The 14,987-nt window shown below is 39.2% G+C and overlaps 1 protein-coding gene across 1 annotated transcript in view; it reads right to left on the bottom strand.

Annotated features, from left to right (window-relative positions):
* dock4b (dedicator of cytokinesis 4b) overlaps positions 1-14,538 on the bottom strand; it is an 87,467-nt gene extending 72,929 nt beyond the window's left edge. Inside the window, exon 1 of the mRNA XM_082168345.1 lies at positions 14,347-14,538. Coding sequence (XP_082024471.1) covers positions 14,347-14,389 — 43 coding nt within the window. The 5' untranslated portion in view covers positions 14,390-14,538. The remainder of the gene's footprint in view (positions 1-14,346) is intronic.
* Positions 14,539-14,987: the final 449 nt, after the last annotated feature.

Here is a 14,987-nt window from a genome sequence, read left to right as displayed (position 1 = left end):
ATGGGTGATGCAGATTCACTTCACAAACACACACCTGAATCCAGACAAACACACACCACTCGCTCCATAAAGCAGCGCAACACCAAAGGCAAAAGACAGAGTAGAGTGAGACAGCACTGAACAGCATGTCTCTCTCTCTCTCTAAGCCACAGATGGTGGACCACAGCACAGAGACTTCACAGTGGAGGCCTTGAGACCCACTAGAGCGTGAATCATCAGCGCAATAAGCCTCCAAAATGAACAAATCTGTGATTATTTAAAAAAAAAAACACAATCGTCCATGCTGTTGGACAACAAAACAAGAGACTCTTTAACAAGCCAACATGGTGCCCCATTGAGCTCAAATCAAATTCACTAGCACTAGTCGGACTCGAGGCTGCTGGTGTGGAACATGGCTGTAACAGGTGAACTCATCAGTCATGTGAAGCGCTCGGCCGTCCATATGTCCAGCAACAGACCGCACAGCCAGTGTGGTGTTGTGAGGCTGGCGGGCGGCATGTGTTTGGACTGCAACACTGCCAATTACTCTAAGGACAGCTGCCCCAGTTACGGGTCAGAGCAAACTATACACTTTCAACGTCAACATGACTGAAACACAAACAGAGCGACATACTTGCATGCAGATAGACAACAGGTTAAGCAATATATGAAGACTTCAGATGCAAAAGCCTCTAAGTACCATCTGAAATTTTCTTGCATTTTTATCAAGCTCGTATATTTAGGTTCAGTAATTTCACTTTAATGACAATTAATAGGTCATTTTCATTGCCATTATAGTGAAATAACTGAACATAAACATACAAGCTCGATAAAAATGATCCTTCTAGAAGAAAATATCAGATGGCATTAGAGGCTTTTGCATCTGAAGTCTTCATATCTAGATTTGTATATTATTCACTGAAGAAAATAAGTTGTGAAGTAACTCCTAAAGAAGCCAAATTCTACTACTAAAGTTAAAACCCCCAATGCAGAAGGATCTAGACTTGTAGTTCAATGTCTATTGTGACAAAGATAACGGCAGTCAGTGACACACAAACTCCTGTAAAGGAGGAAGGGAGGCAGAATGAGTGTTTTGTGCCTGGCTGGCAGCTGTAATTTGTGTTATCTGTATATTTTAACTCCAGGCCTTTCCAGAGTGATGATCAGACAGCCGCGTGCTGCTGTTTACCCATCCATGAGCAACAGCGAGAGAGAGGGAAAACATGAAGCATCATCAGTCACGCATCAGCTAGTCTTATTATCACAATGTGATCCGCCCGCCACTGAACGCCCGTTCAGCATTTGTTTGTTTTGGCATTACACGCTCGTTCTGTCAGGAAGAAGTGCAAGTGTCCGGAGCACGGGCAAAAACAGCCGGCTCAAAATGTTTCTGCAGATCGATACGGATCAGAGGACTCCGCTCTGTCTAAACAAGGCACAAAAATACAAACAGAGTGACGAACCGGCATGCAAATAAATACAAAACAATATACTTACATTTACTGAACACAACAGATGGTAAAGAATGACATTAATGTCATATCATTAGCACAAATGGTGTAGAAATAGACTGATAATGTGTTTCACATAGCATGTGCCCCAAGCTGAATTACCAATTCGGAAAGGCAAGAAAATAGACATGGTTAGGCTTCCTGTTGTGGTCGGTTTAAGTATAGGCTAGTAGATTTCACTTATCATGTGAAGAGAGTAAGGAGAGATGACTGACAGGAGGATGGCAGAGGATTTTGGTCAATGACCAATATCTTATCTTGTTAAATGTGTGGTCTATTCGCATCAGCATCTGCCTATACGGGTGTCACAGTTCAAATTGTTCACGGTTCGGCTTGTTTCGCGGTTTAAGGGTCACAAATTCGGTACAGTTTGGTATGTGCCATGTGAGAACCATTTATTATTCGCACGCTGTTAGAGACACGGCTTTCTGTGTGTATGCTTCCAATGTGTGCGCCCGTGCTTGAATGTTTAAATTGGCAAGACTTAACAAAAAGATGAACGTGCAAATTATAAACTTTTGTGATGATGCAGAACGGCCCCGATCGAGACAGTGAGAGTCCCGTCAACGGTCCCCGGGCCATCGGGCAGTCCTTACTGTGTCAAGCCCTGCCCAGTGCCTGTCCGAATTAACATTGAGTGCCTGTTTAAACTCTGAATGCAGTGTGTGATGTTTCGGTCTCATACTGTCTCTTCACCCGGTTGATGACGGCGTAAATGACTGGTCATGTTATAGCATACGGCACTCGCATCGAACAAAGTATTCAAAAAGTTTTTGACAAACACTGTTGTAACGTATCGGGAAGCCAGAATGTTCCCAGACAGGATATTTATATGACGCAGGCAGTGTCTCTATCAAGACACATCAGCGAAACTCGGTCTGCCTGTTTAGGCTTTGTTGTTGTTTTTCAACAAACCATAGATAAATCAGCAGATCTGAGATTAACAGTGATGCAAGCGCATGCCATACAGTGGGGGGAGAACAGTACGGTTCAATATTTTACCGAGAACCGTTACACTCCTTCTATACACAGAGTGCATGTGATTTCGAATTCGAAACCATGCATATTGATATGCCGAAAATTACAATATAATTACCTGTATAATTGCAAGAGAATGCAAAAGCATTTAAAACATGTATTTCCTCCCATCTCTTCACCATGTCCCTTTAGGGACTCCTTAGAACCCGTTATCTCCTTTCCAAAATCGGATGTGTCCGAAGCCGAATTCTATGTCTAATGATAAATGACACAACTTAGTCTGAAAAGCACCAAATTAAATTATTCACAGATAAAAAATACTTTTACTGTTTGGATAATTAACTACTTTTTAAATGGTTAAAAATACCAATTAGACAACCCTTCTTTTTTTTTTTTTATATATGGACAGTTTTCATGGCATCTGTCTGTATATAGTTCAATGAACTTTGATATGTTTCTGGTATGATAACTTAAAATAAAAATATTGATCACAAAAAAAACAATTAAGACAACCCAAAATTGTTGTTGTTGTTCTGTTGTCATTTTTGATTTTATAAAAAATAGCTTGTTATTATTATTATACAAAAATAAAAAGATGTATTATGCATATTTTCAAAAAGGCAAAAAAAGGAGTAAAAAGAGTGTGAAATAAACATGTAAAACCACAACTATCACGCTTGATAGGCAGCTGCTTTTGGTATATCTGGGCTAAATATGTAACACTGGGTTTAAGTTTCCTACAAATTCCGAGAGGAACACCACAGTCATCCACCATGGCATTCCGAGGCGGATTTGTGTCCAAAACATCTTATTCTTTTCCAAGTTTAGCTGTAAAGAGGAGCGGTGCTAAAAGCACGTCTAATGGACTTCACACGCGCTCATTTTTTTCCCTTTTGTGGAGACATTTTCATCCCACATCGAGTCCTAAGCCACTGGCACGCCAGGAGCGGCCGGGACATCTGCTTTAGCTTAAGAGAATCAATAACTGCCCCCTTCCAGACTCCTATACGGCATCATTTTCATGAGCTCTCTGGGGTGCAGGAATAACATAACGGGCAAATACGGACATTTCCTGCGTGGTCTCTCCAAACAAATCTATCTGATTCGGGATTATGCATACATGAAACCCACAGTGTTTGTTTATAAAATCTTTCCCGAAAGAGGCAGGAAACAATGAGTCTAAGGTGTGAGCAGATGAAAACAAGCTACCGAAATCTGCGCATGTTAAAGCTGACCTCTGAGTGATGCACGTGGTTTCAAATTCCACTCAAGCTGAGAGGTTTGAATGCCTGGTTGTTTTGCCAAGCGCCATATGCCGTTTACAGATCATGTAGGATTACTGCACAAGGTTGAAGAACGACGCACAGCCCATGTATGCCGAAAAACTGATAACGCTCGTTTTTCCCCTGAGTGACCAAATTTCCTGATTCCATCAGGGAATGAGAGACCTTAGCACACATTGGCAGTGCCCACCTGCATATTTTTATTTTCAAATAAATAACATCATATTATAAAGTGACAACTCACCCCGGTGCTATAACGTACAATCACAAATTACAATTAAATAGAAACTTAGGCTGCTTTTCAACATTTTTTGTGTGAAATCCAGTCATTCCAATAGGAATCCACACAATTGTGAGTTTTGGCACGAGGGTGATAAAGCTTTATGTGAATTCGCCAGGTTGACCAACAGAAAGCTGCTTGGTTTGAAAGTGAATTTCTGACCCTACCCTTAAACCGCGTTTCGGCAGGCCTAATTTCGACAGTGCATTCAAATGCAACTAGCTTGACTAATTTATTCATCCTAGCCTCTGTATGAACTGAATTGATCGAGAGGAGCAAATGAAGGCTGAAAAAAAAAAAAAAAGTGTCCCAGTTTCTGGCCCGAAGTGGGTCAACAGCAGCCATTTATACCCTATAAACACATCTGTAATTAAATAAAGCTGAGAGAAAACACTGTGGAGCCTGACAGGCAAGGTGTGAAGGGTGTAAAATGGGGAGCTGTTTTACTCCTTCCCATCACAAATACAACAGCAAAGCCTCATCTGTGCAAGCATTTTCTCCTTTGCCAGACCTGGTGCATTTTGGGAATTAAAGCTTTAGTAAGCTAATGTACTGTGAGTGCACCCAAAACACCCAAAACAATGGAGTAAACACACTTGCATAACTAACAGCTGTGGTTGGGCCAGTCTCACAAAGCCAGACCTTTGCCCAGATAGACAGAAAGCCCAACTGTCCCAGAATTCCTCTTGGGCAATGAACTAGAATGCCAAATTAACCTATAGTCCAGTCAGGATGGCAGCTGAAACCAAACACTCGACGTCCAGATGGGAAGCTGTGGTTAGTCTCTCCTCTGTAATCCATTAGGATTGTCTCAGGTAATGCCTGGTAGGGGCCATCCCAAACACATCTTTCCCTTTGAGGGTATGGGGTGGTCATGAAGCATAATGTTCCAAATAAAACTTTGCGTTGAAGAAAAGTAGATTTTTGTTTGTATGCTGTCAATTTTAGTTCTTAGAAAGAAAATCGGAATCAGCAAAAATCTGTATCGGCTGTATCACACTTACAAAAAAACAAAACAAAAACGGATTCAACCAAGAAAATTGCAATCGGTGCATCTCTACTTCTATCTAATTGATTGGTTTACATTTATTGCCAGTCCAAATAAACATTAGCCTCCCACACATTTAGTTATCGGAGTAACATGTTTAATACAAAACTTTGAAATATGACATTGACACAGCAATTTTGCAGCAGACATAATTGCAGCAAAATTAAGACATTGCTTCCGCTTGAGGTGGTCTAAATTTAACAGTTGTTTCAAAGAAAACAAAATGCAGTGTGGTTTTGCACCGCTGTTATTTGGAGATGTCAAGCATATGTGACACGCGCCGTGCCCCATTTACATTCAAGTATTTATAGCATCTTCGCTCATTATGCTAACCTACCTTAGTGCTTACAGCCACAAAACTCTACCCGAGAGCCCAGACCGGCAGGGAACGAGAGACAAACAAGTTAGTGAGCTTCTTTCTTTCTTTAGATAGTTTCATTGTGGACTATCACCTGGGAAAAGTACCCCTTTGTCATCTTTATAGAAGAACTAATCTAGTTTTTTTTAAGCAAGATTGTGCACTGTGTAGTTTAATGATGGATAAAAGTGTATTCTGAATTGTAATATGCTATAACGTTTTAATACATTTTTTGACTATTACTCTGTAAAATTAATCCACTTCTACCCTAAAAACAGAAAGGCTTTTCACACTGTGCTTAACCCCGGATTAACGTCATTCTAACACCGCTTTTAACCCCGGGTAAAAGAACATATCACACTTGTAATTTAGAAGCGGGGTTAGCACCGCTCTTTCCCCCGGATTAACATTGCGGTGCCAAACTAGTATAGTGTGAAACAATGCTGTGTCAGAATGTCACAGCTAGATACTCAGCAACAGAAAACCTATCATGTACTCATGTTTGCGTGCTTTGGACAGTCATGGAAACACTGCACATTGTATAGTAAATCTGGTGTTTGAGAGGGAAAACTGTCAAATTCTGACTGAAAGCTTTCATTCTTACCTTTATAGTTAGAAAAATCCATTATAAACACTATAGTACATCCAATTAAAGACACTGACACCACACAAATATGCAAATAAGAACGTAGCCCAGGGTTTAGGAAAGAACAGTTTGAAACGCCGGCTTATGAATACCCAGGATTAATTGTTAACCTCGGGTAAATTGTGAGCAAATATGCGAAATGTGAAGCAAGATAACCCGGAGTTTAGACCCATGGTTAACCATTTCAAGGGTGAAAAGCCCATTGACTTTGTTTTGATTAATTCTGGTTCTTTTCTCTTCTGTACGTGTAGCATAAAACCATGACACAGCAGAAGACACGCCATTACGGTTGAGGCTCCTGTCGTCATTATAAGAGATCCGTCTGCATTTATTCACTGTACATCGTCTCCCAGCGGGTAGGACGAACCCAATTCAGCCGCTTGGCCACACAAAGGAGATCCATTACAGTCGCCGTCGCTGAGTGGCACTTCATTTAAGACTTAATTCGCACCCTGAGGGAAGTCAAATAAGGACGCCAGGTGGAGAAATACCAGGGGGCGAAGAGCTGCCCCAAATTTCTGGGTCTCCAGCTGATCCAGGCTGCTTTCCGTAACGGCCAAAAGGACGGGCCCAACACAGATTCTTATGCACGCCGCTGAGGAAATATAGCAATGGAATGTGACAAATCGGTGTCATGCTAAAAAAAAATTGACAATATTTCTCTTCAGAATTACGAAGAAAGGCCTCGTTTGTGAAATTAAAGTGTTTAAAGGGCAAAAGAAAGTGTGTGAACATAAAAAAGGGCTTGAAGCAAAGGAGGAAATCCCTGAATGCTCGTAAACTGTGTCGGATGCCGCCATCTGAATGCTAAGCAGACCCCATTCAATCAATGATGAGAAGGAGAAAGGAGAACTTGCCTCTCTGGACGAACTAACTTCAAATAATGAGAAGGGAATTAAAGTGATTTATTGGATTACTTGAAATCCAACAGAATCTCTTTGCATATTGGGCTTCAACACAGCTAATCATTTAAAAAGTGAATGAATCCCATAAGGAAACACGAGTTAGAGAAACAACAAACTTTGCAGTCAGTGAAGGAGTACGTTTGATCAATCATCATACCAGCCATACCACAGCAATAAGCCACAAAAAATCATGTTACAATTTTACCACGGTAAACTGTGTTCATAGGGGCATTTTTTTAATAACCATTTTTAATGTGCTACATGTGGTTATTGGCTTTGCAGAATAGATGAACCACATCTGAAGCCAAACAAAAAAGTCAAAACCATCCGCTTTATAAAATGGCGTTAAAACCCATGAATATAAGAGGTTTCACGTGATATCATGTTTAAGATATTTACTCTCTCTCCCAAACCACTAAATAAATGAAAACTCAAAAACCTAAAGTGCATTTATTCATGCAAAACCGTGTTCTGTGGTATCTTCCACTCGGTAACGTACATAAACCAAAGCAATTGCACAAGTTGCTAAGTCTCGAATCAATAAGGTCAATATGGGTCCACGCGGCAAGGAAGAGATGCATTAACAATCAGCGGGGTGTTAATTAGCCCTGCTGTCTACTTGTAAGAAGATGTGCATTAAGTATAGGTGGGAAAAAGGGATTTGCTCTCGCATAGCATCCCTGACAGGGAGTATTACCCTCGTCCTGGCCTTACTATGGGGTAAAGTGATCTAGATATATCAAGTCCGTGAGAAAGTATGGCAGCTAGTCTTAGCGAGATACGTTAAAGCAGAGAATTTGGTGCGGTTGCCTTGACAGCAGCAGTCAGGCGAGGACTCGAATGCTGTATCGCACCGCCTGACAGCTTAGATAACAGCTAATGGCCTCTCAGGTCCACTTTCAGTTCGTTTTCCCCACGGACAGAGCGGAGAAAATCTGTCGAGACATGAACATGTGTGCAAGTGTCTGGAACGAAAGATATATATATATATAAAATAAAAAAACTTGTCAAATCTGCTTCAATTGGAATAGAAGGAAAGACTGACCGCCTATTAAAGGAATAGTACACTCAAAAATAGAGATTTTGACTAGGAACAGAGCACAAGTCATATGGACCATTTTTTTATGCTTTTTTGTCCTTTTTGGAGCCTGTCAGACATTGGCAAACTGTTATGAACTTGTGCTGTAGGTGGACAACATCATGGAGTAAATAATGCTAATTAACATTTTTGGGTGAACTATTCCATTAACATCAGACAGTGTGTAAGCGCATATATTATTATACATCACCTACGTACACACCCATGGCAAAAACAACACGCATACGTATCATTTGACATAAACCAAAATTACAACATAATGACACCCCAGCACCTCTGTAGCCCATGTTTATGGCACATCGTCTCTCATAAGCGGTTTAACACCAAGGTCAGGGTGAGCAGAGATCACAGGACCATCTGAACGGAGGAAGAACAACCAGTGGGATACAGGAAACTCCAGGCGTCAGCCGTGAGGAAAGCGACTTAATGAGGAGCAACTCAGTGGGTATGAAGAAGAACACGGAAGAGCTGGCGAACGCTCGACATCCTGCATCTAAACATATGGCTTGCTAGGACGCCGCCACTGCAGGTTTAAAGGCAGCTCTGGGTATACAACTGGATTTATCATCCTCAAACACACTCTCAAACTGAGTGCAGACAACAAAAGTCTTAAACAACAAAGAGAACACAGCATGTTGAATTCTAGATTAACCGATAGTGTGAATTTGGGGAGGGACTCCCTGTTTGGCCAAACAGTGACAAATGGGGGAGCAAAATAAGCAGAAAGATGGTTAGAAAATTTATAGTTTACTTCAAACCATGAAAATTCTAGCAATATAATGAAGGATATGAATAAATCAATAAAAGAATCATACAAGTGATTAAAATTGCTTTTTTTAAAGTCTCCTGAAGTCATATGATTTTCCTAATGATTATTTTTGATTATTATTATGATCTAGTCCTTATACAGATGTCTGTGAAAGCCATATCTATAGCGCTGTCTGAGCCAGACACCAGCAGCTCTCATTCCTGCCAAGAGCACAGATAACGAACATCCTTCTCTTTACATTCATCTCTCCCTCATGCATGATCCCTATTCACACAAAAGCCTTTAACCTGCATTAATGAGGCATTCAGCAGCACACTTAATTACATCCACGTTCCAGCCACCAATTGCATATTAATAATCTCCCTGTTTGCGTGCACCCTGAACAGGAGGTCAAAGGTCAGTGGGATTATGAGGTCGGGGGGATTGTGCCTGGTTTAGGATCAATAACGGGATTTGTGCAAAGAGCTAGGCTTCGGATTCAAAGGATGGGGGATTTTGGTTTTTCAGAAAGGATCTTGTCTTTGCGAGTGAGTCCGTTCCTTTCTGATTATTGCATATGTATCCATAACCGCCGTTCAGCTCATTAGCTTCCATTGTATAAAGCCTAATAGACCGTAGTCAGGTAGATGGCATATTCTCACTTGCTGGAAATAAAAACAAGGCTGATGGATGTTGCTTACAAGCTAAAGACTACAGTCTCTAGGCTCACACTGCTTGTTAAAGAAGTCCTATAAGGATTTTTTACATATTCAACCTTCATTAGTGCAATGTTGCTGTTTGAGCATCAAAAAGGTCTGCAAATTTACAAAGCAAAAAGTCACTCCAAAGGGAGTTATTCTCGGTATCCGTGCGCACTGTTTTTGAACTCGCTGAAATGCCTCCATTGTAGTCTTGAGTTTTCTTCCAGGAACGCACACATCAAAATATTCCTCATTTAAATAATTCCCACCCAAGGTATACATTAAAAAGGGGCGGGGCCTGGTTGAGTTGAGTCAGTAGTGTTGAAACTTGCGGTTATGGAAAGGCGCGTGACCTTTTCGAAGCACTTGACCAATCACAACACATGGATCCAGCCGACCAATCAGATCACACTGTGCTTTTCTGAAGGAGGGGCTTCATAGAGACAGGAACTAAACAGAGCGTTACTGACAGACTGGGAAGAGAGGTGCTGCAACAATGTAAAATATGTGAAAAATAATGTGTTCTTTAAAGGACCGAGCCAAAAACAAACCCCACAAACAAAATTAAGACTTTGGAAAAGGGAATAATAGGTCCCCTTTAAACTTCACAGGAAAACCTAAATGCCAGAACATTGGAAGGATACAAATTGGAATAAAAGTGTATGTTTTCCACTAGCTAATCCCACTGAAGCTGTGTGTTATCCATGTGCTATTATGTAGCATGAATGCATGTTATTCCAGACCCAGCATGCTCCCCCATCTGGAGCCTGAGTCATGATAGAAATGGGATATTGTGTCCCGGCCTCCCTGCGGGACGGTCCTTCCGAATCACTGTGTCAGCTCTTTTGGGGGCGTTGCCCCAAGGCAATTACATGTGATGAGGTGTTGAGGAGCCCCGCCCACTCAGATCCCTTGGCTCAGGTCATTACAGAATTTTTTCTATATTGAAGGAATGGCTCGCTGCACTTCCACAACAACCTGCAAATCCCACAGGGAATCACGCAGGGTGGCCACTAACCCTGGGTGCCACTTCCACACAGCACTAACCCCCATCGCCTGCTCCTCTCTCCCAGGGGGATTGGATACTATAGAAAACAATGGCTAGCCCCAGGCCGAACACATACACATCCAAGAAAACACACGCCAGAACATCCCAGTCAAAGCTCTTCTGGGCTCACTGAGCATTCAAGGGCACTTTAGACAGCAACCCTCTGGTGGCTCTGTTCCAAATCATTCACTTTTCACTGGGTTCATCTCAAAAAAAGAAACGTCTCACCAAAAAACTAATTATATTAAACACTGCATAAAGAAAATGGGTCACACTTTAGATTATAGGGTCAAACTATTACTATTAACTAAATATTAACTATGATTTTTGCCTTAATAAACTCGTAATTACTGCTTTATAATAGTTAGTAAGGTAGTTGTTAAGTTTAGGTATTGGGAAGGATTAAAGGATGTAGAACATCATGGTCATGCAGAATAAGTTATAAATATTATAAGTTCTAATAAACAGTCAATATCCTAGTAATATGCATGATAATGAGCAACTGGTTCATAGTGAGATATGGACTCTAAACTAGTGTTACCAGAAAATTTTACTTATTTTCGGGACCATCAAGATTTTTTGCATTTCCACCCCCAAAATTCCTGTCATGATAAAAGTTAGCATACTACAGAAATCAAAATTACCAGCCAGGACTTTTTTTCCAGCATTAATTCAATTCTGCACAACAAAATTATATGAAATATAAATAGATATTTTAAATTTAAATGAAGTATTTGTTTTACAGACATTGCTCTGCACTATGAGAATTTGGAGAGGGGGAATGTAGATATTTGTTATTATTATTAATATATATATATAGTTTATATTGTAATTACAACTAATATGCACTTATTGTATAATATTTACTCAAATTTCACAATTAAATGTAGTATATTTTTATTCTTGTTTCTTATATTTTATTTTTATACTTTTCATTATGAAATTTATAGAAATATGACCAGAGCATGAAAAACAGTTATTCACGCATAAATCTAAGTTCAAAGCATTTAAGTAAAAGAAAATGTAGACGTGCATCGTCATGCCTGACAGAAAACATATCAGCTTCAAAAATGGTGTGAAAAAAAAAATATATATAAATATGTATATATATATATATATATAATGAGGGGGCACAGGTTTTTTTTTTTTAGCAATTCTAAAAATTGGTAGGCTGATTCATAGAAAATATCCACAGAAGCTTAAATAGTTTTAAAAGTTAGTCATATTCCACCCTCGATCTATTTCAGGCTTGTAGTTAATCACATTTGTCTTGCGAAATGAAGACAGCAAAGGAAGAAATGCACAAAAAAAAGATTCCGACAAAAATCTGGGTATTTCCACCCATTCAGCGTCTGTGTCTGTTTCCTCAAATGCCACGGCTGTCAAAAACAACATTAGGGCAAAAAAGATCATCTCATAGTTCCTGTTAGCAGGTAAAAAGACTTGAAGGAGGGCCATTGAGACTCTTACATGACTTTGCCTTGATTTAATTAGCAGTAATTAATCCAATTGAGGGCTAATTGGCGTCTTATTGCAGTGACTGTGGGGGTTCATTCATATTTCATCAGTGGCCAAGAGTCATTCTTCATTACTCTACATAAAAGCACCACTCGCCAGCCTCCAATTAAACACTAAAACATGGATTTTGTTTCTGGAAAGAGATCAAAAGCAAAAGTGCGAAGCCACTGGATATAAAATCCAAAATCCCTGTTGGGATGAGAGTCCCACTTTAAAGTAACGGACGTAGCGAAATGACAAAATCCTCAGAGAAATCCCTATAACCCAAGACGAGATACATGAAGAGAAAACAGTTGGTTTCACGCTAACAAGCATTATTTGCCCACGGATTTGGGTCTCATTGCAAAGCTTTGAATACATTTATCACACTGAGGAATTCCTTCAACAGCTGCTGTCAAATAACCAACAGGACACAGATAGCCTGACTACATCAACTTGATAACCAACCTCCCTTAAGGCACAATCTGACATATCAGGTTCAAATCAAATGAGCATTATCATCACTCTAGACTTTAGAGAATCAAATGGCATGAAATGACAGAGAGAGTCCAATCATTTTACAGCTTATCTGGAGTTGTATCCTTCACAGTTTCAAAGTACAGATCGACTGATACCAATACTTCATTTTACTTAATCAGTTAAAGATTTCACTCTATCCATTAATGCAGACACCTGACTTGATTCTAAACGCATACCCATTTATGCATAGCTTACAAAGAGTAAGAAAATAAATTATACTCCATCCTTTATCATCAACAACAACATGAAGTGCATTAAATATTATATTATGTCAAGGTTTTCTAGACTGGGGTTCTGCAGGGGAAGAACTGCAAGGGGTTTGTGAGTTTAATGAAAAGCTAATTAAATCCCACATTTTTTTTGGGGGGGGGGGGGGGGGGGGGGGTAAATCCCACAATTTGTTTTGTTAAATAACAAATCAAAATAAAACATTTAAAAAAGATGAAACATTTTTGTTTTGTTTACCTGAATGTCATGTGACCATTAGAACCATGGACTTATTTTTTTTTATTTAATATTATTATTTTATTATATAACATTTTATTATTAACCTAAGTTATTAACTTAAAATCTCATGCTTCAGGAAAATATATTAGGCCGAAGAGATTCAGCTGACAAAAAAAAGTTGGGGAATCCCTGCATTGCATGTAAATATGAAATTACAAGAATATGTACATTTGAATGTGTTTGAAAGACAAAAGCCTTCCCAAGACAGTGATACGTGGTTAAATGATTCACTGAGTGATGATTAAAATAATAATCAATGTGTCTGTCAGGAGCTGATTAGATGCAATGTTGAGAAAACACTCCAAATATTTCTGTAAATCCAGTATGGGTCTCGGTTTTCAGTGGCTGGTCTGCAATTCCACAAACCTGGAAGACCTTCTGAACGTATACAGTAGCAGTGGGCTTTTTAAAGGACCATTTAAAATAAAAAAGAAGGGAGAATCAATGATTTATCTGCCATTGTGAGAATAAAATGTAGTCATATCAAAAAGGTTACTGTAGTCTGATTACGAGCATTTTAAAACGTAATTAAATCTAATTACAAGTCTAGGCTACTTAATTTTTGGAATCTAATTACGTAATCCAGATTACATGTCATCAGTTAGCACTGTATGCAATCTATACTTCCCTTTATAGACTAACTATCGTCATGGTGCAAAACCTTACATGACCTAATCTCACCAAATGTCACCACAGTGATCATGCATTACTGTTTAAACTGAGATATGCTATAGGTAAAACGCAGAAATCTCAGCAAAGCAATACTTCACGAAACTCAAATCATGCTGGCATGAACGTCATAGGATAACACATAATTCATTTCACATATGTTCTAATTTGAATGACAACACAGACCACACATTCACATTCTCACAGTTGTTGTATTGCACTCACAAGAGTCTGAATTGTTAAATAGAAGAGTAAATGGTGAACACGTTAAATCTAGCAGAGGAAATGCAATATACAGGACATACTGTATGATCAAATGCGTTCATTTCCACTCAACAACACACTGCGTTAAACAACATAAACTCAGTTACTCAAAGAAAGTAGCGAAACACTTGTTTCTTTACCAAACATGTATAAATAAAAGCAGTCAACACAGCACACATATTCCATATCAGAAACAAAAACAAACAAACAGTGTGTGTGTGCGATACACTGATTCAATAGTAACAGACGCTCAGAGTCGCGTGAAGAATTAAACGGCAAACTTACCGACTCCGTATTTCTCGTGTTCTGTAGGAATCCACATATTCATGGTGTATGTTTTGAAAAAAACGTATGAAACAGTGCAATGTACAGTATTGGTGTTAAATCACGCATTTCTCCAGTTTCGCATCATCCTCTCGCGCAGTCATTGTTCCGAGCGCTCGAGCGAACTGCGCTGCACGAGATGAGAACGCGGCGGCGCGCTTTTTCTATAAACCAGTGCGCGGCCACTGTGGCACTGGGTAGCATGATGGGAAATGTAGTTTCGTGACGTGCGCGGTGATTAGACCACAGAGGTTTTAATGATTTAAAAGTCATAGGTTTTAGACAGAATTAAATATTTAATTATATGACCTCTTTTTTTTTCTTTTTTGATATATATGTAAATATTTATTTGTGTTTTTATTTTATGAGAACCATGTAATTTCAGCGTAATCAGTGAATGAGGTTCCAGACAGTATTTAAGATTTTTTCCTTTTTATTTTCTGTTTTATAAAATATTTTATGTTATTTATTACTTTTTATATGCATATGTATACGTATGTATACACAGGCTACATTTGTATTGTATTGTATTGAATTGAATTGGTTTTGTCATGAACTTTTTAATTTTTTTATCTGAATTAAATATATTTTATACAGCATTC

Source organism: Leuciscus leuciscus (assembly GCF_965113295.1).
Source record: "Leuciscus leuciscus genome assembly, chromosome: 4".
NCBI classification, from domain to species: domain Eukaryota; kingdom Metazoa; phylum Chordata; class Actinopteri; order Cypriniformes; family Leuciscidae; genus Leuciscus; species Leuciscus leuciscus.
Note: the sequence above shows the minus strand (reverse complement) of the source record. Positions and strands in the feature narration are given on the sequence as shown.